At 41.9% G+C, this 27,532-nt stretch overlaps 1 protein-coding gene across 1 annotated transcript; it reads left to right on the top strand.

The window, feature by feature from the left end:
• Positions 1-1,767: 1,767 nt before the first annotated feature.
• Positions 1,768-26,903, top strand: LOC130108137 (kinetochore protein Nuf2-like). The gene is made up of 13 exons (XM_056274988.1): positions 1,768-1,890; positions 16,631-16,705; positions 17,092-17,168; positions 21,987-22,048; positions 22,165-22,262; positions 22,869-22,942; positions 23,367-23,460; positions 23,558-23,620; positions 24,289-24,426; positions 24,559-24,699; positions 25,991-26,166; positions 26,354-26,489; positions 26,599-26,903. Exons 1-13 carry the CDS (start codon positions 1,768-1,770, stop codon positions 26,686-26,688), a joined length of 1,347 nt encoding a protein of 448 aa, XP_056130963.1. The 3' UTR covers positions 26,689-26,903.
• Positions 26,904-27,532: the final 629 nt, after the last annotated feature.

Here is a 27,532-nt window from a genome sequence, read left to right as displayed (position 1 = left end):
TTATGGATATTGGAGAGAGAGAGACAGGAATCCTATCAATATTGTAATTACAAATTTAAACAAATTTCAGACCACCTAAATTAGAGAACATATGATGAGAGATGAAATTCCAAACAGAGATAGGGTCCTTTAAGTAGTGCCTGATCCAATTAACCTTGAATGTGTTGTTTAGCGTAGTGAAATCAAGAAAATTGAGGCCACCGTTATCATAGTTAATCATTAAGACAGTTTTTTTAACATAATGTGTTTTGTTTTTAATATAATGTGTTTTCTGATGACGATTTCCTTATCTATGATAGACACGCCCTTCACGCCACTGGCTTTGATATGATTAGTTAAGAGTTGGGTGGACAGCAAAAATAAATGAGGACTGATGGGGCAGCCCTGACGTATGCCACGTTATAGCTAAAATCGTGGGGATATACCACTTTTCAATTTAATCGAGCTATTTCCATTTGGGTACAATGTTCTAATTGCTGTTGGAAAAAATTACCATAACCAAATTTGTTGAGTGATTTAACGATACATTTGTGTTCAATTGAATCGAAGGCTTTGTAAAAAGTCCAGGAAAAGGATGAAACTTTCATTATTAACCAACTCTGGGTACAAGCCTAATGTTGTTAGAGATATGCCTATTCCTCATAAAACCAGACTGAGTTTCATCTATGATATCATCCAAGACAGTTTTAATGCGTTTAGCAAAAATAATGACGACCTGGGATGGGAGATGGACAAATTGATTACTAAACTGAAAAAAAAATTAAACACATTTGTGGAGTGAACATTCTTTGCGTATCAAAAGTGTTACTTCTTTACCTCGACGCTGTTGCTAACGCTGTCGTCTCGGAGCTCACGAAACAACTCTGCAAGACAACCCTCGGCCGCGGAGACGGAGAGGAACTCAGCTGGGCTGCGGGAGAAAGCGGTGATCCTATCGGCCCAATTCACAGCCATGATGAAATACACCAAACTCGGCCAACATGCGAGTTATCGAACCCACGCATTCAAGGCGGTGTCGTTCAATCGAATCAAAAATACAGGCGTTTAATATGTAATATATTGCAATAAAAACCCACCCCACAAACTAAGCCAGATGCTTCAAACCACCACTTAACTTCCTGATTCTGAAGACGTCACATGTGCCTTCTTTTTTTATTCAATACTTAGCAGACAAGCTCACTTAGAGACGAACTGTTGCCCCACTGAGGTAAAGGGGCACGATTTTCCATATTAGAGCTGGACTTTTAAGCTACTTTATATATGTATTACAAACGTGTCAAATATAAACTGAGTAAATTTCCAATGCATCACTACTGTGCAGGCTACTTGTTTCCTCAAGATGCCGTGTTTGATTGACTGATCGGCGATTGTCTTCACACCATTGTTCGTAACTGTGGCTCTGTTTTAACATTTGGGGGGGCAGTGGGGGGGCAGCATTTTGAGACATTTTTACTACCCTTCATTTAAGTCTTGAAATCTGCTAAATTGTACGTTACTGAAGACGTGTTTGCGCTAAAACGCGGGCGTGGTGTTGTAGTACATCATCCCAGCAAGTAAAGGCACTAGTCACAATTTTTAAACTGTCACTCGTAGCAGAAGAAGAAAAAACTAGCCAATCACAATCTTTTAACGAGTCACAACAAGGAAAAGAACGAGCGCCAATTTCAAGCCGTTAAACACTTTATAATTTGCGCGATCCGCCGATATCGTGTAGTTTACTTGAGCGCTTTCTTTATTTGTCATCTTAACCTCTTTCGAGCAACGGAGATGACAGCTAATACCTTCCCGATCTTTAAAGTGGATGAAATTGTAAACTTTTATCGCAATGAAGTCCTCACAGGTCAGGAGGCTAAGCATTTCACCAGGAATGATCTCACGCCGACTCCGAAGGTAACATGTAGCCCGATGCTAGCGAACGTGGCAAAACAAAAGGCACCTGACTTTTAGATGGAAAGATTCACTAAAGAAAAGTTAAAGTATCCGTGCCATTAATGTCTTTGTTAACCATTCGGGTTGGGTTCCTCGTTTCCTCAAGATGCCGTGCTTGATTGACTGCTCGGCGATTGACTTGACACCATTGTTCGTAATTGTGGCTCTGTTTTAACATTTGGGGGCGGGGGACAGCATTTTGAGACATTTTTACTACCCTTAATTTCTGTCTTGAAATCTGCTAAATTGTACGTTACGGGAGGCGTTTTGCACTCAAACGCGGGCGTGGTGTTGCAGTACATCATCCCAGCAAGTGTAGGCACTAGTCACAATTTTTAAATTATCGTCATAGCAGAAGAAGAAAACACTAGCCAATCACGAGGAAACGAACGAGCGCCAATTTCCAGCCGTTAACCGTTTTATAATTTTTCTGTATCTTACGTAACCGCTTTCTTTATTTGTCATCTTAACCTCTTTCGAGCAACGGAGATGACAGCTAATACCTTCCCGATCTTTAAAGTGGATGAAATTGTAAACTTTTATCGCAATGAAATCCTCACAGGTCAGGAGGCTAAGCATTTCACTAGGAATGATCTCACGCCGACTCCGAAGGTAACATGTAGCCCGATGCTAGCGAACGTGGCAAAACAAAAGGCACCTGACTTTTAGATGGAAAGATTCACTAAAGAAAAATTAAAGTATCTGTGCCATTAATGTCTTTGTTAACCATTTGGGTTGGGTTCCTGGGTTGAAGTCTACGGCAGAATAGTCGAAATCGATCTATTAAGTAGTCGAACACACATACTATACAGTTCCGTTTTGACTAATATAATATGAAAACACCATTTGCATTCAGCACAGCCCACTTTTTCACAGATTTCACTTGGATAGACAAATGATTAAAAATGTGGTTTTAAGAAAGGAAACGTCAAATGCTTATTATAAATACTGCTTCATGAACATCGTTTTTTGTCATCAGACTACGTAAATTTTAAAATACAAAAGTCTTTGTGGAAAAAGGTGAAAAATTGATATGAATGATAGCAAAATGAATGCTCACCTGCTCATTTCTTATCAAAAGTTTTCTCTAAGAATGTCAGTTTTATTACCAAAGTTGAATAATAGACTACTTTGCTTTGAATAATTAATTATTAATGACACTTACTGATGCACTACATGGCCAAAAGCATGTGAACTCTCCTTCTAATTAGTTCAGTGGTACTCACTAATTTTCTTAGGAGAGCCACTTATGAGTAAGACCATTCCTCAAAAGAGCCGCAGAGATTGCAGATATAACTCGGGTGTTTTTTTTTTGCTTTTTTTTTAATCATCACTCAAGCTATTTACCATCTTTGTGTATGTTTAAAAAAATAGTATCATGCTTTCCATCCTTACATCTCTTTTTATTCTCAATTAATAATTACACTGCATCATTAGAATATATAATACTTGTTTGTGAGTTTTCAGGCTGGGATTGGAACCCATCTTATGTATGCATGTACATATGCAATTATACATAAGCGTTATCAACTTGAAAAAAGTTCACAAAAACTTATATATTGGCTAACAATAGAGAGGAAAAAAAGTATTTTTCTCTGTTATATTTGTATCAATGTGTTGAGGCTCATGTGTTTTAGCTGTCCCTTGACTTTCTCCATGCAAAACTTGTAGTTAGTGGTTGCAATCCTAGTCAAACAGTCAAGATGCACGTGTGTAAGCCTACTTCTGTTTTCTTTTGACAATGCTCATTATAGAAAATGTTGCCTCACATGAATAAGTGCTCACAAAAAAGCTCATGGCCTTCTGCACACAAAGCTTTAATTGTGGATAATCCGAGGCTGAAGAATCACTTTTCTCGTTCTGCTTTATTCTAATAATAAATCTGTCCATTTTGAGAGGGTGATGGTCGAGACAATATTTGATATAACCTTACGTGCTAAATTTGCAAAAAAAATTTCGCAAATACAAATCTACACATATAGGCTATACGTCTACCCATGATCCCACGCTGTTACGTACCCTACGTTCTTTGACGTAGCTTCAGTTGGCTGCCATCTGCTGGACAATTCATTTCAATGTGCTAAAACAGAACACAAACGGAACCTATAAGTAAGTTATAGCTATGTTCTTATTGTTATCAGTGGATCTATATGAGGCGCAAAACAAAGTCACGAGCTGCATATGGCTTGCGAGCCGCGTAAAGAGTAAACTGTGATAGAGTGACCTAGAGTAAACGCTGTTGTGAATGCATCTAATACTAAATGACTCTGCAGTGAGGACTCGTGACTTTGGAATTTCAAACTACACATTTAAAAGAGAAGCTAGATTTTTTTTGGCTACCAAGCCATGTCAGATACTTGTTAAACTCATGTTTATTTACGTGTCCCCTGTGGTTTAATAATTTCCAATTCACTGACTGTAATGACAGACATTCGATTTGCTGATATCGTTACCATTGGTTCATTTAGGCAGAGTAAGTTAACGTTAGCGGTCATGCACTGATAAACATGGCATTAGCTCGCTTTGTGGGTAACCTAATTTAGCTATGGACAGCGTTATAAGCTGCTATAAACGATATTGCAAGAGAATTTTTAGAAGTGACGAGGGAGAAATGATAGGGCCATTGTTTGTTTACTTGCTAGAACTGCCACACTGTTTCATAGATAAACCTACAATCAGGTTTCTCAACAGCTTAGATTACACCACTCAACTACTGTAACGGTAAACTAATTTTGATGTTTGGCTGATGGTACCGGCTTTCACGTTACTGCAGCAAAACCAGGCATGGCTGATATGAATGTTGTCTGGCTTGTTTAGGCTGAGAGGAAAAGTGATGGGAGATACTTGTTATTGGGGCTGCAACGATTAGTCGACATAATCGACGACGTCGATCATAAAAACTCGTCGACGCAGAATTTTAGCTTCGACGCGTCGTATAAAAACAATCAGAGCCAGTAACGTTAACTCAAAACCGCACAAATGTTCATTTGTAACTGCAATGCCCTATAGGAAGTGCTGGGGGCAGTATCGCTTCCATCGTCTGATATAACTGCATTTTGCATGAACGACGAAGAGAAGAAGAAAGCGTATGAACGATGGCGGAAAGGAGAGCGAATGAGGCTAATGAAGAGCAAAAACCAGCGAGACCGAGACTATCAAAAGTCTGGGAGTATTTCACAGATGACAAGCCAAAGAAGTCAGTTAAATGCAGAATATGCAAAGCCGAATTGGCATTCCACAGCAGCACTACGGCGATGCACGAGCATTTGAAACGCAAGCACCCTGGAGCCACGATGATTGCTACTTCGGATCATGGGTAAGTTTAGCTAGTTAGCCACAGTATCGTAATGTTTACGTTAGCTTAAGTTACATGTTGGAAAACAGAACGTCTCAAGGGTGATGCTTGCTAAGCGAACGCTATTTCAGTTATGTGGATTCTGCGTATCCACCAACGAGCTGTATGTAACATTAGCTAAACAGCACCAAGCTTGCAGCATAGCACACTACAGCTTAGAGTTGTTTAGCTCCGTCATTTATCACCGAGTGTCGTGTTTTTGCAGACTGGAGTATTAACTAGCTAAGTTAAGATTGCTAACGTTAGCTAAATGTTAACGGGTTCTAACATTCACTGACTCTACAGTAACTTACGCTATGAGCTCTAGGTTTCTTTTTTTTCAGTTGAAAAAAATTGAACTTTTTGGGCTAAAGCGCAGGCAAGACTGCAGAGACGGGGAACGTTAGCACCATCTAACATTAGCTAGCTATCTTACTTAGCTAGTCAATCTGCAGTCTGCAAAAACACGACACGGTGCTAACGTGAGCTGTCTGTAGCCTAGACAGTCAACTAGCTTTCACAGTGCGCTCTAATCAGCTGTAGCTTGTCGTAGCGTTAGCTAGTTAGACTGGGTTGGAGCATATCAATAATTCAGTTGTAAGATATTTATTCATTTAAATGGTTTAATTGGTATTAGGCAGTACACTAAGATAAACTGATACCATAGCCTACAACTTGTGATGATAATTAATACAGCTTTCTGTTTTGTTCTCTTTCTATTTTAGTACTAAGCAAAGGCGTGTGGATGAGTTCATCCTGAAGAGAGGCTCATGCACCCCTCAAATGGCTGGAGTCTTAACAGAGAGCATCCTCAACATGCTCGTCAATGACATGAGACCAATATCCATGGTTGAAGATGGGGGATTTAAGCAGATGGTCACCACATTCCATCCAGGTTACACCTTACCTTCCAGAACTCATTTTACTAAGCTTATGGAGGGAAAGTATGAAGCTACTTTTGGTAAGGTTAAAGATGCTCTTAAAGCAACCAAGAACAAGATTGCCCTGACAACTGATGTCTGGACCAGTGTCGCGACAGAGGCATATCTTGGCATCACCTGTCACTTTATAAGTGATGACTGGGAGCTCACTAGCTTCTGCCTTACAACCATGCCACTCGAAGAACGGCACACTGGACCCAACATTGCTGCATGGATTGAGCAGGCTGTGGAAAGGTTTGAGATCCCTCCAAGCAAGATTGTGGCAGTTGTTCATGACAATGGCTCCAATGTCGTACTGGCTGCAAACATCTTGCAGGAAAAACATGGGTGGGTGTCTATCCGCTGTGCAGGCCACACTTTACAGTTGGTGATCAATCGTGCACTGAAACACCCTCAGATCAGTAAAGCACTGGGAGCAGCGAGGTGTCTCGTCGAGCACTTTAAAAGGAGCGAACTGGCTTCAAGCAAGCTTAAGACAAAGCAGAAACAGATGGGGACCCCGGAACACAAACTTGTCCAAGATGTCTCTACCAGGTAGAACAGCACCTATTATATGGTGACTCGCATGCTGGAACAGAGATGGCCACTGACTGCGACTCTGTCTGACCCGGCAGTAACACAGAGAGGGAAACAATACCTAGACCTCAAAGCTGATCAGTGGACCCTGCTAGATGAACTGGCCAAAGCTCTCCAGGCCTTTGAATGTGCCACTGTCTACTTGAGTGGTGAAAGCTATGTGACAGTCTCCGCCCTGCCTCCACTAGTCAGAGGGCTTTTGAAGTCCACCCACACTGCCTATAATACAGCTCCTGTGCAGGCCTTCCAGGCGGCTGCTTCAGAGGAGACCACTGCACGCTGGTCAAGAGAGGTCACCATCACAGATGATGACCCAAGCAAACAGATCATTGCAGCTGCACTAGACCCACGATTTCGAAAACTGAAATTCCTGACACCAGAGGAGAGGTTTACTGTTCAGAATAAAGTACAAGCTCTGGCCCTACAGTCCAAGGATGGGAGTACTGTGAATAACCAGCAAACCAGTGGGAATGAAGAAGCCACAGCAGCATCAGCTGACAAGGATGCCACAGACTCAGCTGAGGGAACTCCAAATAGGTCTGTTTCAGCTCTCGATTCACTGCTTGGATGTGACTCAACAGACAGTGACAGTGAGACCAATGATGAACAGGATGCACGCAACCAAGCGATCAGTAATGAAGTGCTGATGTACTTCGGAGAGCAGCCCCTCTCAAAGACAGAAAGTCCCCTGTCTTGGTGGAAATTGAATGAGGCAAAGTATCCAACCCTTGCATCACAAGCCAAATCGTTTTTGTGTATTCCAGCTACTTCTACTCCCTCTGAGTGTCTCTTCTCAGCAGCTGGGAACATCGCCTCAAAGAAGAGAGCCAGCCTCACTCCAGAGCACGTCGACATGCTCACGTTCCTGCACTGCAATTTAAAGCATTTATGAACTGCATGAGATCAGAGTAAGACACACATATACACACACACAGCTCCTCTCACTCACACACAGCAAACAAAAGACCTACAAGTCTGTCTGATCTGACTCATCCTCCCCTCCTGTTGGAGATGGTGGAGCCTAGTGAGTGGATCCACGTCCCCCTCCTGGACCAGGTTAACAGCCCCATCAGAACCGCGGTGCTGGGGCAGAGGCTGCTATTTTGAGTTACTTTTAAAACATTATTTGCACATTATCTTTACGTTTTGACTTGCACTTTAATTTGCATTGTTTAATTTATTTACTTTGTTTTTATTATGATTGATAATGCATTGACTTTCATTTGTATTATTTAATGTATTTATTTAGTTTTCATTATGATTGATGATGCATTTGATTAAACAAGTAGCTCCAAAACAAGTTCCAAATTCAAATGTTTCATGAGTCATTATTTTAATTCGCTATGGGATCGTGTTATGTTAAGACAGAGACACAGGGCGACATTCACAGGTGTGCAGACTTAAGCATGTGAGGTAAAACATGCACTGGAGCCCGGAAGAGGATCCGCGCCCTCAGGAAGCAGAGATGGAGGGTGTGAAAGAAATAATCGTTAGATTAGTCGACTAATCGAAAAAATAATCGACAGATTAGTCGGCTACCAAAATAATCGTTAGTTGCAGGCCTACTTGTTATCATTATGTATTTCACGTGACAGTTATCAATTTGCCATGAACACGGATGACCTCCATCATGGCCTACTCTGCTCCGCGGTGAAGTTAGTCATAAGTTGGATATCGATAGAAATTCACTCTGGATCCCGAGGCTACTTCTACTGTATTGGCAGTATAGTCCATGGGCCAGAGCCCAAAATTTCCTATTTCGGTACACTCAAGGTGGCAAAACTTACTTATAATTTTTGAAAGGATCCATGTCTGTAGATGATATTTTGGTATGATAACCATTCCTGAGTGGCAGCTGTATCACAGTTATCAGCTCATGAAGTTAACCACCCCCTAAAGTAAATTGCATTTTAGACGCTGGTGCATATCCTGGTTTAGCCTCATGGTCAGGACATTTTTCAATGTTCTATAATATTGTCTTTGGTATCATTTTAAAGGGGACCTTCTTAGCTTTCATTCAAGCCCTGTTGTGGATATTTCTCACAAATATAGAGGTCACTTGAGCTCTTCAACCCGTCAATAACACATCTTTCTGCAATGTTCGCCTAAACTATATACTTTCTTTTAGCCCTGTGGCATCTAGGAATATCAGGGACACTAAACACAAAAACTGGAATACTCACAGGACTGTAAAGATTCAGGAAATGTATAATATACCCATACTATTTCATTGTGTAAGGTGATTGTGAACCTTAAATTAGAAGGGCATTATTACTAAGAAACTAACTAGACCAAAGCCAGTTAGTCCATGGGTCAGACCAGATATCGATATCACCCAAGGTGACACAACTTCACTGGTGCCATTTTATTTGGTACACTAACAGAAGTAAAATAATACATGATAACCTTTCCAAATGAGCAGCTATTTCATTTTTCTTTCAGGAAACCTGTTTCTGTGCCTCTCACGATTGTGTATTTGCCCAGATTTTTACAAATATAGCATTTCAACACCCCTGGTACTGATTAGCCTAGCTTAAACTCTGGGACAGTTCTTAGTTGGCCAACAACCAAGGATAACCAGTACTGTGTACTTCCATTCATTGTGCTAAGCTAGGCTAACGTGCAGCCAGATAGCTTTCTACTAAACACATATAGAGGAAACTGGTATCTATCTTCTTGTCTCACTCTGGAGAAGATTGTAAGCTAATTTCCCATAATGTTAGCATGTTCTTTTAATGTATATGTTAATATGATTAGTTAAAGTGGCTACGAGGAACTTTCATCTTGTGTTGATTTTAGCGGCCTCATGTGGACAAAATACAGCTGTTGCATAGCAACTAGGTAATGTATCTATTTGTGGCTATGTAAGATAAATAATGGTAATATGACGCTGGTGAAGCAAAGTAAACTTTGTTTTAGTAGTGTTCATACACCTAAGTTACATGCATTTGTTTGTATGTGGCAGGTGAAAACTGACTGAATATGGCCACTGGTGAACAAGCAAGTTTTTACCCAATACCAAAGCGCCCACGGGTGGAGTGCATTATCCACTGTTCTGATGATACAGATAAGCTGGTTTCACTACAAAGTGTCGACTCATGGAGAACTCTGCTCAGGGCAGCTCAGATACGAAATCATGCACCAGTTTTGAAACTGGCAAAAGACATTCCTGAGGGACAGATTCCAGCAATCTACTACCACAGAAAGTGTCGCAGTATCTTCACTATGAAGCAAATTCTTGATGGCCTCCTTGCAAAAGAAAAGAAAAGTTGTGTCTCTGCTGAAGAGAAACAATCTAAGAGAGTAGCTCGACATGCTCCAAGTACATCTAGGACTTATGATGCAGAGTGCATATTTTGTCAGAAAAACAGCAAATATTCCAAGAGACAGAATACGAGAGAAGTACTGGTGCAGTGTCGAGAACTGCGAGCTGATGCAAAGATCAGGAGTGCAGCCACAAAGAAAAGGGACAGCAGAATCCTTGCCATTGTGAGTAGAGACCTTGTAGCAGCTGAAGGGCACTACCACAGGTCATGCTATAGACTTTACACCAAAGAAGAGGTTTCCAAAGGAGAGGTTGCCAGCAATGAAGATGATGATGCTGCAGCCCAGTATGAAGCTGCTGTGAATAAGGCATACAATGAGCTGTTCCTCTTCATCAGGATGGAGCTTTTTGGCAATCCTCAAGTGATGACAATGACTGATCTCTCTTCTAGACTGGTAGCTTCAATGAACTCCCAAGGCATTGCCCAAGTCAAGGAATCAACCAAGAAGCACATAAGGCGAAACCTGGAGAGTGCGTTTGCTGGAGCCTTGCAGATATTCCCTGATGAGAAAGGAAAATTCCTCCTCTATCCCGATAACTTGTCCATGAGGGAACTTGCCAAAGAAAATCAGTCTCTCAAAAGGGAGCTGCAGACCCTGAAAAGTGTCAGTGCACAAGATGTTATAGCCAAAGCAGCCATCAAATTGAGAGCAGACATTAAAAGTCAAGATGTTCCTCAAACCTGGCCGCCTGAAGTCAAACCAGAAGCAGAATGTCCTACCATTCCAGAGTCGCTCATTATCTTCCTGTACTCTCTACTCACAGGCTCAAATGATCCTGATCATGCATCCCAGAGAGTGCAGTGCCTTCTGCAGTCATTTGGCCATGACATAGTATATGCAGTGACATGTGGAAATACCAAGCCTTCCAAGCACATTGTTCTGCCATTCAGTGTCAAATCGTTGACAGGAGATGTAGAGTTGATAAACATCCTCAACCGACTTGGTCACAGTGTGTCCTATTCACAGATGGAAGAGATCAACACTGCCCTGTGTCTCCAGAAACTCTCATCATCAGGGAGTGGCATTGCCCTTCCAGCTAACATCCATCCTGGCATATTCACAACTTTAGCTTGGGACAATATCGACCGTCTTGAAGAAACTGTCAGTGGTGAGGGAACATCTCACAGAGTCAATGGGATTGCTGTGCAAGCAAAGCCAGTCAACCCACTTCCTGTCCAACCCATGCCCACTGTTCCCAAAACAAAGAAGAGAAGCATTGATGGACCCCCACCAATGTTACCAACTTACAATGCTGGACAACGGGTAGGGCCACCACGAAGCAAAAAGTCAGATGCCGATACTGCAGCCAATACTAAGCTTGCCAGAGAGAAAAACCTTCTTTGGGTCCTAGCACGCATGTCACAACAAGAAGAACAATCAGTCAGCAGCTGGACAGGCTTCAACATCCTGACTCGAGGAGAGATGACGGTCATCCCCGACAATATAGGCTATCTGCCTACCATCAATGCTCCAGCGACACAAATGTCTACTGTCAACGAGGTGCTTAACCAGTCACTGAGCATCATGCAGTGCTTAGGCCTGAGGAAGATTGTCTGTGTCTTTGACCAAGCCCTGTATGCGAAGGCTGTCGAGATCACATGGAAACACCATGACAAGTTCCATGATATCATCGTTAGGCTTGGGGTATTCCACACCATCTGCACACTGCTGGCAATAATAGGAAAGCGTTTCCAAGATGCTGGACTCAAAGACCTCTGCATTGAGTCTGGCATGATTGCAGAAGGCTCAATTGCTGGTGTTATGGATGGCCGCAAGTACAACAGGGCAGTGCGACTACACCAGCTCCTGTATGAGGCTCTCATGCGACTGACCTTGAATGGTTTCCTGTCCTGGTTGGAAGAAACTCACAGGAATGACATGGTTCACCTGAATGAGACACTGAAGACCATTGACAGCCTTGGGAAAGAAGTCTCACAACATGCTTTGAAGGAGGTCCTCGAGAACAGCTCTTGTACACGCATCATGGATCTATTTGAAGTCTACCGTGAGTTCCTTAGAGGTGGAAACGGCAGCCTCTCGAACTTCTGGATGTCCTATTTGGACATGGTTGAAATCTTGTTGGGGCTCATCCGAGCATCCAGAGAGGGAGACTGGATGCTACACTTGGCTAGCATTCGAGCAATGATCCCATGGTGCTTTGCTTATGACAGGATGAATTATGCACGCTACCTCCCCTACTACTACGTCCAGATGTCTGAGCTGCCCATCACACACCCAGATGTGTACACAGAATTCATGGAAGGAGGCTTCTCAGTCCAACTGGGCTCCACCAATCCCTTTGGCCGAATCCCTGTTGACCAAGCTATAGAAGAAACGGTGAACAAAGACACCCAAACAGCTGGAGGGACAAAGGGATTCAGCTTGAAGCCAGGAGCTGTGACCAAATATTATCTCACAGCTGAGTATAGAAGCATGTACCTCAGACAGCTGAGAGACCTGACAGGTCAAGGCAGGTGCAAATGGTCTCATCCAGATCTACAGAGTCCAAGGATCAAGAGAGATGAAGCAGATGTCCAGTCTCTCATGGACCTTATGGAGAATAACTGGCTCAATCCTATGTCCCCTGATGAGATTGATTTGGTTAGCCTCTCCACTGGCAACATGGCTCCACCTGATGTGACCATAGATCTCTTGAGAGCTCTTGAGAAAGGAGAAGAGGCCTACCAAGCATTCCAGCAAACAAGGTTAGATGCAGACCCACCACCTGTGAAATTCCACGACAAGATGACCAAGCAAAGTCTGAAAACATTCTCCAATGTCAGCACAAAACAAGCTCATGGAAAGAAAGCACAGGATGTGGTTCTGAAGGCAGATAGAAACCTTTTCAGTCACATGATCCTGGTGGCTGAAAGCAGGAAGGTGAATCTGAAGGATGTCCTTGCCTACCCATTTGGCCCACTACCATGGGCACTGGCAAATGCTGATGGGTCCTTACGAAAAACAAACAAGGCTGCACTTGCCAGAGAGCTTGAAAAGAATGTATCTCCTGCAGAAGACATCCCAATCCCATCTACTTCCATCATTGATGGGATGAGCCTGGTCCAAAAAATGAATGGCAACAACAAAACCTTTGCACAGGTGGCAGAGTCAGCCTTGACCCAGGTCCTCCATGAGGGAGCACAGAGTGGGAGGATTGATGTTGTTTTTGATGTCTATCACCAGACTTCGATCAAAGATGCTGAACGACTGAACCGGGGTGGAGACATCACTCTCCAGTACAAGAATCTTGTACATCACCAAACTGGCAAGTTCACTTGGAGACAGCATCTGTGACAGCCTAATTGGCTTAAATGCCTTCACAGGCTGCGACACTGTCAGTGCATTCGCTGGTCGAGGGAAGCTGAATGCCCTGAAGATAGTGAGAAAGCACACTTCCTGCCAAGAGACTTTTAGTCAACTGGGACAGACATGGAATGTGAGTGATGAGCTGTTCCAGAAAATTGAGCAGTTCACCTGTCGGATGTATGTTGCTAATAGCAGCACTGCTGAGGTGAACAAACTGCGTTACCAGCTCTTCTGCACCAAAAGGGGAGAGGTTGAGTCCAGCCAGCTGCCACCATGTAGAGACTGTCTCTTTATGCATGTTCAACGAGCCAACTATCAGGCAGCAATTTGGAAGTGCTGTCTGCAGGCTAACCCTGTGGTGCCAAGCCCTACTGAGTATGGATGGACAGACGATGAAGGCAAGCTGGCCATTTACTGGATGCGCTCCCCACCTGCACCAGATGTGGTCTTGGAAATGCTAACATGCAAGTGTGTGCATTCATGCAAAATGCCAAGCTGCATGTGCCTGTCAAATGGACTTCCATGCACAGACATGTGCAGGTTACAGACCTGCAGTAACCAAAAACAGCAAGATGGTCCAGAACTGGACTTTGAACTTGGGGAGTCAGATGATGAGAGAAACGAGCAGTTTGATGAATGACAGTGTGATGATTCTGATGGTATTACTGTGGTAGTAGTCTATTGATGCACAGGATGTTGATTCTGGACTTGGTTACCCAGAGCTTGATAACAATAATGTAACCATATTCACATATACCCATTACCCTACCCATTACCATTACATATACCCACTAATGATATGGGATTACATGTATCATTGACTAAGTATATGTAAATGTCAATGTTGTTTAAAATATTAAAATAGTTCATTACCTCACTATGGTATTCCTTTTTATCATGTATTTTGATTGTGTATTTAAACAAATGTATAGAGACCAGTTTGTGACCTAACTGGCTTTGGTCTAGTTCTCATTTAAGGCTCACAATCACCTCATACAATGAAATAGTATGGGTATATTATACATTTCCTGAATCTTTACAGTCCTGTGAGTATTCCAGTTTTTGTGTTTTGTGTCCCTGATATTCCTAGATGCCACAGGGCTAAAAGAAAGTATATAGTTTAGGCGAAAATTGCAGAAAGATGTGTGTTATTGACGGGTTGAAGAGCTCAAGTGACCTCTATATTTGTGAGAAATATCCACAACAGGGCTTGAATGAAAGCTAAGAAGGTCCCCTTTAAAATGATACCAAAGACAATATTATAGAACATTGAAAAATGTCCTGACCATGAGGCTAAACCAGGATATGCACCAGCGTCTAAAATGCAATTTAGTTTAGCGGGTGGTTAACTTCATGAGCTGATAACTGTGATACAGCTGCCACTCAGGAATGGTTATCATACCAAAATATCATCTACAGACATGGATCCTTTCAAAAATTATAAGTAAGTTTTGCCACCTTGAGTGTACCGAAATATCGTCTGGCCCATGGACTAGTAAGAGCGCGATCAGCTCACCTCTGAGCGCTCGCTCTTAACCACAGGGGAAGCCGCTGGATCCGATGTGAATCTGTCGAACATCCAACTTAAAAACTAACTTCACCGCGGTCTGCTCTGCTCGATGGTGCTTGGGTCGGCTGATTGTTGTGATTTGTGGCATTCCAAATACATGTTGCTAACAGTGGAGTTGCAAACTACGCAATGGCAATCTTCCGTCTCTGTTTATTTTTTAAATGTCATTTATTGGCCGTTATAAACGCCGATTCTGCTGCAATTTGCACCTCAGTCGATAAGATCGCACATGCTAGTGCTTCCAACTTTGTGGCAACAGTTTGAGGAAGGCCCTTTGCTGTCTCAGCATGACAATGCCCCTGTGCATAAAGCGAGGTCTATAAAGACATGGTTTACCAAGTTTGGTGTGAACGAGTGGGATTTGTCGGTTGAGGTTTGTAAACGCAACATTCAAAGTTGGCTCCTCCTCCCCGGCTCAACGATACCATCAGGACAGATCCCCTGACCGTAGTTGCCAGAACACATCCCAGTGTACAGGCCAACTCCTAGTGTCGCCCTGTTCATTCCCATCCTCTCCGGTGTTCGCCAGCAGGTGAAAGCCAACTCCAGACTCGCTCTCGTTTTGGAAAGAGCTTTGTCCATTTGGCATTTCGCCTCGCTATATTTGTGTCCTTTCAGTGCTGTGTCTGCCATTGTTGTAGCTTCCGCTTGGATGTGTGTTTATCATCTCGATCTGACGCCTGGTCACGAAATCCAAAGGTTAATACCCAGAATCATCCCCGTACACAGCAAAATAAGAAAATAGAGGCAGAGAACAGAGTCTCTGCAAGTACAGACACTGCCACACACATCTAGTGAGTCGTAAGTGGTGATTGAGAGGGATTGTTCTATACATTGATTTTCAGGAAAATCCTATTCGTTCTACCTTTTAATGCCCATGGTTTTGGAATGAGATGTTCAACAAGCACATAAAGATGTGATGTTTGCATGTCAACATACTTTTAACTGTGTAATGTATAATGTAATTGGGGAAAAGAAATCTTTTTTTCCTAAGAGATGGAGGCCTTTAGCTGAAAAAAAAAAGGTTTAAGGATTTTTTTCCCCCTGATTCTTTTTTTTTTATAATATATATATATATAAATTTATTTCTGATTTTTTCCTTTTTTTCTCCCAATTTAGTGGCCAATCGATTCCTATATTAATTCAAACACCCACCCTCGTACTGCATGCGTTCGCCAACTGCATCTCTCCGGTCGGCAGTCTCGAAGGAGACCGCCTCCCCACTTTCGTGACAAGGCGACTCCAGGCCGAACCACTGTTTTTTTCCGACACACAGACGCATTCACGTGACGAACACAAGCCGACTCCGCCCCCCTCCCGATGACAGCGTTGCCAATGATTGCTGCTTCATCGAGTCCGGCCATTGTCGGATCTGACGAGACCGGGGCGCGAACCCCAGTCCCCAGTGGGCAACTGCATCGACACAAAGCCGATGCTTAGACTGCTACACCACCGCGGGCTATTCCCCCTGATTCTTTTCATGGACTTCAGTAGAGTGTGGGCCCAATGGAATTTAGAATGTACATATAAGGCTTGTCAGGATATTACAGAGATATACCTTTGCATTGCAGTTAGTGCAGTAAAAATGACTACTCTGTCACAGCAATCCACCACTTAATTAAATAACTTCTTTGTTCTCATTTTCAGCCACTGTCAGTCCAAAGTCTGTACATGAAGATATTGCATCTCGTGTATCGTTTCAGACCAGAGTGCCACTTCATGGTAAGTATTAGATATGTACCGATTTTCCCTGAATCCTCTCTTCTTCTTTTTTTAATGTTAGAGAGGATGTTGCATAAAACTACAGCTTGTCTAAATTCATCAATGAAGTGTTTACTTGCACTACTTGATTTAAGGTTATTTTCCTGTATCATTTTGGCCTCCTCATGTTGACATTCATGCAATCCACTTTAAAGCAGTGCTTCCATAAAATTTCTTGTTGGGTATCGTTTTGTTTTTTGTTTTTTTTTTTTGTTTTTTGTTTTTGTTTTTTCTCATTAAAGGGTTACTCCCATCACCCGGAAACTTCCTTGTAGAACACACAGATAATGCACTATGCAGACTCATCACAACACAACCCCATTTATTCTCTCTTTTGTTTCTAACAGGTCCCTGTGGTAGAGAACATTCAGTGTCCACAATTTCACGAGTCGTCTGCTGCTATCATTAGTGTTTACGTGCGCATGTGAGGCTTTTTTTCTTCCCCTTTAGAAATGATTTAAACCAAACTCTTCATGAAAATAATTATAAAAAAAAGACTTACTATGAATATTGTTAGTAAAGGAGGAAGACAAAGCTATAGTATGTAAGGTTTTTTATTTCTGCTCCAAAACATTAACTTGGACACATACTGACAGTCTACTTTGAGTGAGTTTCATAGACCAGCATAGCAGCAGTGCAGAGATGGACCATTCAAAAGCAGCTAAAAAAGTGCTATATAAAATACAACTTGATTGATTGATTGATTGAAAGCGAGCCTCGTCCTTCTAACCAATCAGAGAAGCTCAAAGGGAAGGGGCGTACCTCCTGACTGTCACTCAACTTTGACATGCATGCTCAGCCTTTATTCAGTGAAGCCCCTTTTACAGTATCCCAATATTTTTTCCCTGGGACGAATCCAGAAAGTTCCCGCCCTCAGGCACTAGGATTGGCCAGATCTGCCTGTCAGTCAACTTTCCGGATCCATCCTAGGAAAAAAATATTCGCTTACCGCGCACACATTTAAGTTGGCACAGCTGGCTTGGTTGCAAACGTGGCTAATGGCTCAGAATTCGCTAACAAACGTGGTTAGGGTTGTTGCGCGTTCACATCGGCCTTGACTGACAGGCAGATCTGGGCAATCGTAGCACCTGAGGGCGGGAACTTTCCGGATTCATCCTGGGGGGGGGGGGGGAATTGCTTACAGTATAGGCTTGTCTTCCTCGGTCAAATGAAAAAGGTGATCTTTGTCACATATAACCTGTAGGCTATGAGGAGGGAAAAAAATCTACTTCACAGAAACGATGGCCTCATTCATGACGTGATGATGCATACAAATTTGTTCTCACTTTGTAGACTTTTTAGCACTCAAGCTTGTCTCGTAGAAAAAACAGCCTATGCAATCCCAGAATCTAAACACCAATTCATGAATGAGGCCCAATGTTGGTGTAACTAAAAGGATATTTTATCATGCATAGATAATAAACTGCAATACATTTGTACTCTCTTCACGGCATTATTTCATATTTTGGACAGTGGTGGTCACGCAAGTTGCCAGTGCTTTGGAAATTGTGATCTTTATCTTTATAAATACTTCACCATCAGTAAAACAGTGCTTCACAAGAACAATTTTGGTGTAATTAAAATAATTTCTTACATGCATGTAGAATCAACTATGATACATTCCAGGGAAGGGCAACATGATCCAGAAAGGGCCAGTGTGGGTGCAGCTCTTTGTTCCAACCAAGCAGTTACACACCTGATTCTATTAGTTAACCAATAGCAGGCATGAAAATCACTCACCTTTCGGCGAAATTCGCCGTTTTGAATCCAAAATAGGTGACCTACGTGAATCGTGTAGATCCGATGAAAAAAATGTTTTTTGGGGGGGTGGGGGGTGTATGGGACCGGACATCGAGTTATACACGAGAGCACGGAGCCATGGTGAGATGGCCTATCGAATTCGAATTCGCCTTTTTCATTGTAAAAATATTCCTCCTACGAGCACGAGGGGCCTCGCGTCACCAGTCTTCCCTGAGAAGGTAACGCTACCCAATTGGTTCGTGAAGTGCGAGTGCTTGTGCTGACCAAAGCGATTGATGGAGCAGCGCGCGGGGCTGAGGGAAGACGACTGTTTGGACTAAGGTTACCTGACTGATGCCTGCCTGACTGAATTTGGTGAGCGTTTCAATCATTTCATTTTCTGATGTATAACGTTACTCAGGAGCTCTGTTGACATAGCCTAGTCCTACATGATTTCAGGTAATCTATCACTAGCTAGAGATTTAATAAAGAATCTACGTGTCATCGACGCATACGTTAGCTATATTCCACACAGACAGGTGGAGAGATTTGCGTCTTGTGGAAAATTGTTAGCTACCTAGTTAGTAGGGTAACGTTAGCTAACGTTAGCTTACACCGTATACGCAGCAGACTAGGTTGTATAGCTAACGTTATCCCACAAAAAGAAACACGATGAACGTTAACTGTTGGCTAAATCTCTAAAACCCATTTCAGGACATGTGGACTGAGGAACTGGTGCGGTGGGAGGCTGAGGTAACGTTAACGCTAGCTAGCTAATGTTAGCTAGCTTTTTGTGTTCTAAGTTAGCTAACTCACATTGTAGAATCTGAGTCAACAAATTAGCTAACGTTACGTTAGCGAACGTTAACAATATCATAATTTCATTGTCCTATGTGTATGTGTCACAGGACAGGCTTATATCAAAGAACTGGACTGTAACCGTCGATTTATGAGTGGCGCAAGCCTGAGGGCTCTCTAGTGCCTGGCTGTTCCAGGATCACACTAAAGCGCAGGCGAGCGTAGCGAAATACATCGTGTAAGTTTACATTCACAGAATTATGTTGAGTAATGTTAGTCAGTGGAAGGGACGTAATGTTACTTATTAACCTACTACATTGTAACTGTAAATACCGGATACCTTTTAATCTGAAATCCAACTATGTATGTAGGCTTAACGTTGTGTGTAAAACAATTTTCAATTTTACTCTGTGGGTTAGGGTAACGTTAGGCCTATAGTCTAAGTTACTTATCTGAACTTGTGAAACACTCGTTTACACATCTGATTTCAAGTGGACAGATATCTGTATAAATGTAACTTCAGATCCAAGTGTGAACAACCACCACTTATCAATTAAGCTAGAAGATAACCCTACTAACGTTAACATTGTTTTTCCAGAATGAGTGTGTTAGGAGAGAAAGATGCTCTTCTTGTAAAACAAGTGGATGCAGGCATCAAATGCAGCTGGAATTGGTCGTGGCTTAAACTAGAAGGGAAAATAAGAGTGAAAGAACAAGAGCTCTCATTCCATCTGTCAGGTGTCTTCCGGAAGATCAATCAACAAGGATTTGCATAGTGCATTCTCTGCCAAAAAGATATAAACTACACCCATATACATGTTGTTAGTATTCCTATCTTGTTTTGCCACTATTACCCTATATTAAAGCTGCGCTCTTGTGCATTTCATGAGAGAAGTTGTCAGTCTCGTTTCTTATATAGCATAATGTGAACATATACATACTGTCTTGTAATTATGCTTGATTTTTCTCTCAAAGTGCCCCAGATTGATGCATTTAAATATAAAATGTTCAAAATTTTCTTCCGGGGCAACATGCCCCCGGACCCCCCTAGAGGGTCGTATCCTTCTCACCTTTTTCACCCCTGACCCATTTTCATGTCTGCAATAGTCTTTGGTAAGGACCTTGACTTGTAGACTCAGGTGTGTAACTGCTTGGTTGGAACAAAGACCTGCACCCGCACTGGCCCTCTCTGGATTATGTTGCCCATCCCTGCATTAAACTCTCCTATGGATCTTGGGTACAGGTGGACAGATTAAGTGCCAGTGCTTTGGAAATGTCAATTTTTATGACTAGTTCACCTGTAAGTACAAAAATGCCTCACAACAACAATGCTGGTGTCACCAAGAAATTGGCTGAAAAAAATGCATGGGCAATATGAACTTTGCCAGTTACGACGAGCAAACTCACGAACACGCATGAACCTGGTTTGGAGGGTGGGAAGGATTCAGGAAGCATGGGGACTTTTCTTTTTTTTTTCCTTTTGGTTGTGTGCTTTCAAAATCCAACCACTGTTTGCTCATTTTGCCGAAGTTACACATAGTTTTGAGCATAGTTGGGGCAATTCATGGGTTTTATTTAAAAACCTGGATGTCTTCCATTGACAGTGTTTCCCACAGGTCTAAAATGTACTTGTGGTGGTAGTCTACACTGGGGGACTTTGACCCATTTACACAAATATTGGTGTACAAGTAATATTAAAAAAAATAATTGTCACAGCTGGACTTCAAATATACCTGGGCGGTCTTCCCAGGTAAAGCCTGTGTTTGAAACACTTAAAGCCCATTTAACTTTTTTTTTTAACTGCCAAACTTTATGTTGATTTTTACAGTCAATTTTGTTGCGCTTAAAGTAAGGTCATGTTTCTAGAAATCATCAGCTAAAAAGCTAATGAAGTCTCAGGGAAGCAAAAGATTTTTCAAAAAGAACATTTTCGGTGGTTCCAACAGCAAAGTTGTGTGTATCCTGCTGGTGAGTAAAGGGATAGTCTTTCACACTGCAAGTCAAATTTACAAATCATAACCTTTACTTACAGCACCAGCAATTGTCTGCTCAGTTGGGAACATGTATGTTGTGTAGCAACTTACAGCTATTACCCATTGATTCCAAAAGTATTGTTTCGGCTCAGTGGTTGGCGCATTCACCTCACAGCAAGAAGGTCCTGGGTTCAAACCCCAGGGTTGTCCTGCCTTGGGGGTCATCCCAGGTCGTCCTCTTTGTGTTCTCCCCGTGTCTGCGTGGGTTTCCTCCGGGTGCTGCGGTTTCCTCCCACAGTCTAAAGACAATGTAAGTCGGGTGAATCGGCCGTATTAAATTGTCCCTAGGTGTGAATGTGTTGGCTCTGTGATGAGCTGGCGGCCTGTCCAGGGTGTCTCCCCGCCTGCCGCCCAATGACTGCTGGGATAGGCTCCAGCATCCCGCGACCCGAATTCAGATAAGCGGCTTGGATAATTGATGGATGGGATGGGATTCACTATATGGCAGGATGGATGCTTTCCAAAACAGAAACTTCAGCTTCAGCCTCGAGACTAAAGATGAAGTGCTGACTTTCTCGTTCACCTTGTTAACCTGCTTCTACATGACAATTAAAATGGACACAAATGCAACAAGTGGGTCTGTAAAAGATTTTATTGTCACAGTAAATTAATTTATATCTACTGTGAAGAATTAAGTCTTAATGTACATCTCTTGTGCTATTTTTTTCCAGGCAGCAGTTTCTGCCTTTATGCTTTGTGTATGACTTCTCTCTCAATGACTTGCTGGCCCCAAGTATGTAATTTTTTTGTCCTTCATTCTAAATAGTCCTGCTACATTTGTATTCTGTTTTTTTACATTTAGCATCTGGCAATTTGTCGTCGAATAATTGTTTTGTTGTTCTCTTACAGAATTGAAGAGGACTCTCACAATTTTAAGTGGCATCATGAATTTCATTCACTTCAGGAAGCAGAAACGGGAAATAACGTTGGCGACTCTGGCCAGATTTGTATGTTCTATAGTCAAATTGGCATTGTTTGCAGTTATTGTTTGGAGGTTTGGTGATGGCGTGAATGGTACAGAAAAAGGTGGCTAGGCTGTCCTTCAACAAATACTAATGGAACACACCCTGTAGCTTTATGGGAGCTGTAGTCAGAATACAGACTGCACTGGGCTGTAAATGTGTCACTACTTCATTTCATATATTACTAAAACAGAATTTTGTCAAAAAATATCCCTGTGAAAGGTATTTTCATGGTATTTGGCAAGTGGAAATTGTTGCTTCTGGTTATTTCTTCACTAAACGTTTTTGCTTAGAACATTTTCTTGGAAGATAAAAGGGATAACATTTAAATCATTAAACATTTAAACATTGAAGACTTTGTTGCCATTGCCAGATCTTCACTTATCAGTGAGTTTGATGTCCTGACTGCATTTAACAGATGTCTCTTTGATCTTAATGGCTAATGAATACAGCCATGCTGTGGTCATGGTCGTTTAAGCAGAAATCATGGTAGCAACAGTATAGAAAAATTAAATCAGTAAACTTCACATTCTTCCCCAAGAGTGAACTGTGTGTATTTTATCATTTCTGTTGATGTTTTTTTTTTTCCAGAAGGCAGATACAGACAAGTTACAGGATATTTCTAAAGGCATAAATGCATTAGAACAGAAGATTGAGACCCTGACGTAAGTGTTGGATGAAAGTAATTATTTTCTGGTTTTTAAATTACTGTGAAATTTGTTCTTGTTATCCTTTCTAGAGAAAAAAACAAAACTTTGTCCAAGTTAGGAAAATGTGCCCTTAAAATACACCATTATATACAGTTTTCATTTGGTCATTCAGTGAAGCAACAAAAGTAGTAGGGTTGAAAATAGTTAAATTGACTTGACTTGATTTGACTTACCATGAACTAAGGCCAGATGAAAAAAGTGCTGACAATATAATGTCAATACAATATCAATATTCCTGGCACTAAAATATGACCATGAAAATTAAACGGGCTCGTTTGGACTGTATAACAGATTTCATTATTGCTAGTCTGAAAAAAAAAATTCAGACATGTACAGTTGGATGATGGTTGCTTTTCCCCCCCTGCCCTTTTGGGTTTAGAACCATCCCTCCAGAGCAGAAGGCAGAGACCTTGGAGTTGGACGCTGATCTGTCTGAGCTTAAGACTGCAATCGTGAGTGAATACCAGCAAGTGGTAGGTAGCCATTAAACACAATAATCTTTCACATATGAATGATACCTCTTATCATGTTCTGTGTTGTCACACCAGTTGAAAATGTATTTAATTTCAGAATGGAATTAATGATGTCAATGCGGAAGTGAAAACCACAATTGCTGAAAGGACTCAGAAACTGGTATGTGATGATAAGACATAATTTAAATGCTTTTCTGTTCTTGAAATATGGCAGTTTGATATGTAAACCATTATTTCTATACAGTACAGTAGGAATTGAGTTTGAAATGTATAGTAGCTGAATTAACTTATGAGTAGGTGAGAAGGGGTAGGAAAAAATAAGTGTATACTTCCTCCTACTCCTTTTCCAACATGTAACAAATAATGTAATGCATGCGGAGATTTGCTCGCTGAGTTTGATGTGTGGATTTGTTGATCATTTCAGATTATTGGGAATGGCTTATCTGTATGTTATATCCTGCTTATTTACATGTTCAAAATAAATCATCATTCATTCATTTCATTTAAAATGGGTCAAAATCACTTCCCTAAAAGTATACAAATTCATTGAAGTTGGCATCAAAGTGCAAATGTCTGTGGCACTACTGATTTGAAGCATGACAGAACCCAGTAAGAAACTCAAAGTGTTGGAAATGTTGGTATTATTTTGTTCGTCAAAGCATCCCAAAACAGTCCCAAACTGCTGACACAATGCTGGCGGATTTGGGGATAAAAGAAAGCAAACAACCATAATGATTTTGTAAGGGCCACTACAGGTCACCAATCTAGGGCAGTCTTACAGGAACAGGGTCATTTTAATGACTGGTGCCATTTGAATGTGTGCACCAGGCACAGCTGAAGTTGGATTTGAGCAACTCAAAGGAAGAGTTGAGCAAGCTCAAGTCTCAGATTGTGGAGTCACCAGAGGAGCTGAAGAGCCAAATGGAGAAAATGAGGGCGAACGTAAAGAGCATCAAAAGTTCCATTGTGAGTAGGGGAGAGGAACAGGGCCATTTTAACAGTTGGGTTTGTGAATAATCGCGGATGTCTTTTGCCTTGAAAGCTAGTGTTTTCAGCGCTGACACCTATCAGTGACTGGATTAATTTTGTTTGTACCAGAAACACTGTGATGAGCGTATGGTGGAGCTGCAGAACACGATACAGTCTGTGAGCCACTATGAGGCTGACGTTCATCTGATGAGCAAACTACTGCAGGATCTGCAGAGTGGCTTGAGCAGCACCAAGCAACAACAGGAGGAGGTGAGATACAACCTAAAATTGTGTGTTTGGGGGGGGGGGTGAATGGTAAATCAAGTGCAATGGAAATAGAAAAAGTAAGGGGGTGCATCAAAAAAAGGGTGGGGGGGTAATAACACAGACTAGCACATACCACTGCGGATGCTAGTTCTATAGAAATGCGTTGACAGTTTCTTGGGAAACTCATTTTGCACAGTTTGTGGCACTATTGATTTGGATTAAGCAAAGTTTTATGAAATTTGCTAATCTTATAAACTTTCTGAAATCCTTTAATGAAATGAAACATTGTTTGAAAATAAGAAATAAAGTATAAACTCTCACTTTGTGTGGCTTGTCCAAGTCTGCATTAAAATGCTGTTAAGTGGGGCTGCAAGGCCGAAGCCAATATGTTGACACAATCAAGGCAGGGTTTCCGTAAAACAAGTTTTTTAATGCAAGACAAGACAAGGAGCCGGTAGAGCGAGGAGCAGATAGGAAGGGGAACCTCCACCAAACCGGGAAGCAGGAAGACAGACGGGGCTCCACAGAGACAGACCAACGACCGGAGGCAGCGGCTGGATATATTAAGATGGGATAAGCAGGCACTACAATCTGGCGAGGTGGCTATGGCAAGGCTGGGTATGTAAGGAGTAGAATTAATTGGAGTAGATGAGGTGCAGGTGGTGGACCTCTGCTCTGCCTGATGCACACCTTGCTCCAATCCTAGAGCACACATACACACAATAACAGGAGAGAGAAGCTAGGGCAGGGGTGTGGCCAATATTAGGGAGACTGGGAGGAGGAGGGTGAGTCCTGGGAGGGCGTGGGGGCTTGCTGTGACAAATGCATCTCTCAACATGGACGTTACTGTTCCATGTGTCTTGACTCTGTGCTGGGAAAAAAAAAACAGCCTATCTATCACCATGGACAGCATACTGACAAAAGATATTTCCTTTGAAAAATGTGAAATAATGAAAAGCCTCTCTATAGGGAAAAACATGTTTGGTGTTCTGGCAGGTTTCGGAAAAAAACAGGAAGTGTGGCATCCACAGACTAGAAAGATGGTGTCTACATGACTTGACACAAAACCGGTGTGATAATATGATGATTGGCTGATTAGATGTGACCAGACTCGCATCTGGTGGGGGGTAAAGGGTTCAGATACCTGTACATAACGCAAAGTACCTCTGAGGATACTGAAGTAGATTAGAGAGCATTTGCATGTGTTTATACTTGAACGTGTCTGACATGTACCTTTTTATTGTGTGTGTGTGTGTGTGTGCTTGTGCTTGTGCTTGTGCTTGAACATGTGTAGGTCCAGGAGCTAACAGGTCTGTATGAGAAGCAGAAGAAGGAGCTAAAGAATCTAGGCACTGAGGAGGTCCAGATTAAGAGAGCTCTGGCCATGAAGCTGGGCAAGGAGTCCAAACAGCAAATTCGCAGACAGAAGAAGAAAGAGATGATGGCGCAACGTGTAAACGATGTTTTGAGGTATTACCTCCACGATGTAATATGCAATATCGTCCACTGCTCATTAGAGGAAAAAACTCCCACACATTGTATGGACCATTTTTCCTCAAAGCTGCCTAGATGGGTCATCCTTTTATGGTGTTCTCTGTATTTAGCTGGCTGTTGTGTAGTGTTTCTCTTGAACTGACCTGCCCTAATTGTCTTTCAGGCAGCATGACCAGATTCATCAGAAGCGTGAGGAGATGGTTGAGCGAAACCAAGAGATCACCAGGGAAACCCAGCAGCTGAAGGCCAAGATCCAGTGCTTGAGGGACACTTGCAGCAAAGAGACAGAAAAGGCACAGGTACAACCATGACTGAGCTTCATATTACATTGCATGTTAAGTACACAGCCCAGATATGTGAATGCATAAATTATTGGTAAAGAATAATTATTCATTTTGCTGTGTTTAGGCTCTGTATGACAATCTGTCAGCCTCCCTGGATGCGCTACACAGGAGGATTGAGAGACATTTTTTGGACAAGACTTCAGCAACTTTTTAGACGTCAGTTTTTTGAATGACTGTAGTTCATTTAGCTTTTATGTCTTTGCAAAACAAGAACAATGGAACCACGACAAGTGATCATTTGTGAATTTTGAAGTGTTGCTATTGTACGACACAAACCCTTTCACTTTTGTAAATGCTGTTACAACATTGATTTCACTTTGTTCTATGACATTGTTTCGATAAGATTTCTGTTTTGAATAAATATATACATTCTCTGTAATAATTGTATAACTTTTACTTTTACTTTTTCATAAGATTTTCTCCGTCAACCTTTAATACATTCAAATTCAAGTGTCTTTATTTTGAACATGCAAAATAAAAAAAAATTTTGACCAAGCATAAATAAAAAAAACAAAACAACAAATGATAAAAATAAAACCAGAACAATTCAGCAAGGCTCAAAATCAGAGGCACCTGCTGCAGGACTAAAATTTATTAGTAAAGGACTATTATTTATTGGAAAAGGTGGAATCGGGAAGTGTTCTTGTAGTTAACAAGGCCGCCGTTCACCAACCAAAAGGGGCAGCAGAGCAAAAGTTCTCATCCCCAGCTAAAGGAGTGACTGAGATGACCACCATTGAAGGTCAACAGACACTCAGTCAGTCATCACTGCCAAGTTTGCCATCTTCCACTTCAGGAACATTGACAAATCTTCGGTTCTGTTGGGTGCATCGTTGAACAAAGATGTCAGAGCTAGCTGGTCATTCCCCCGGTTAAGTCCCTCAGCTCATTGACTGTCCTGAAACATGACACGGTGTTCGCTCAGACTGAGGTGGTGTCTTTGTCCAGTCGGAGCAAAGCAAACGATTCACTCACCACATTGTAAGATGAACAAGGAA

The sequence above is a fragment of the Lampris incognitus genome, chromosome 2 (assembly GCF_029633865.1).
Source record: "Lampris incognitus isolate fLamInc1 chromosome 2, fLamInc1.hap2, whole genome shotgun sequence".
Taxonomy (NCBI): Eukaryota; Metazoa; Chordata; class Actinopteri; order Lampriformes; family Lampridae; genus Lampris; species Lampris incognitus.
Note: the sequence above shows the minus strand (reverse complement) of the source record. Positions and strands in the feature narration are given on the sequence as shown.

What these genes read in the sequence shown, in the direction of transcription:
- LOC130108137 (XM_056274988.1), top strand. Translation starts at nt 1,768, where the DNA reads ATGACAGCTAATACCTTCCCGATCTTTAAAGTGGATGAAATTGTAAAC. An exon ending in ATTAGTGTTTACGTGCGCAT is followed by an intron (nt 17,169 to 21,986) that starts GTGAGGCTTTTT and finishes ATTTTTTTCCAG; the next exon opens with GCAGCAGTTTCTGCCTTTAT. An exon ending in CTGAAAGGACTCAGAAACTG is followed by an intron (nt 23,621 to 24,288) that starts GTATGTGATGAT and finishes TGTGTGCACCAG; the next exon opens with GCACAGCTGAAGTTGGATTT.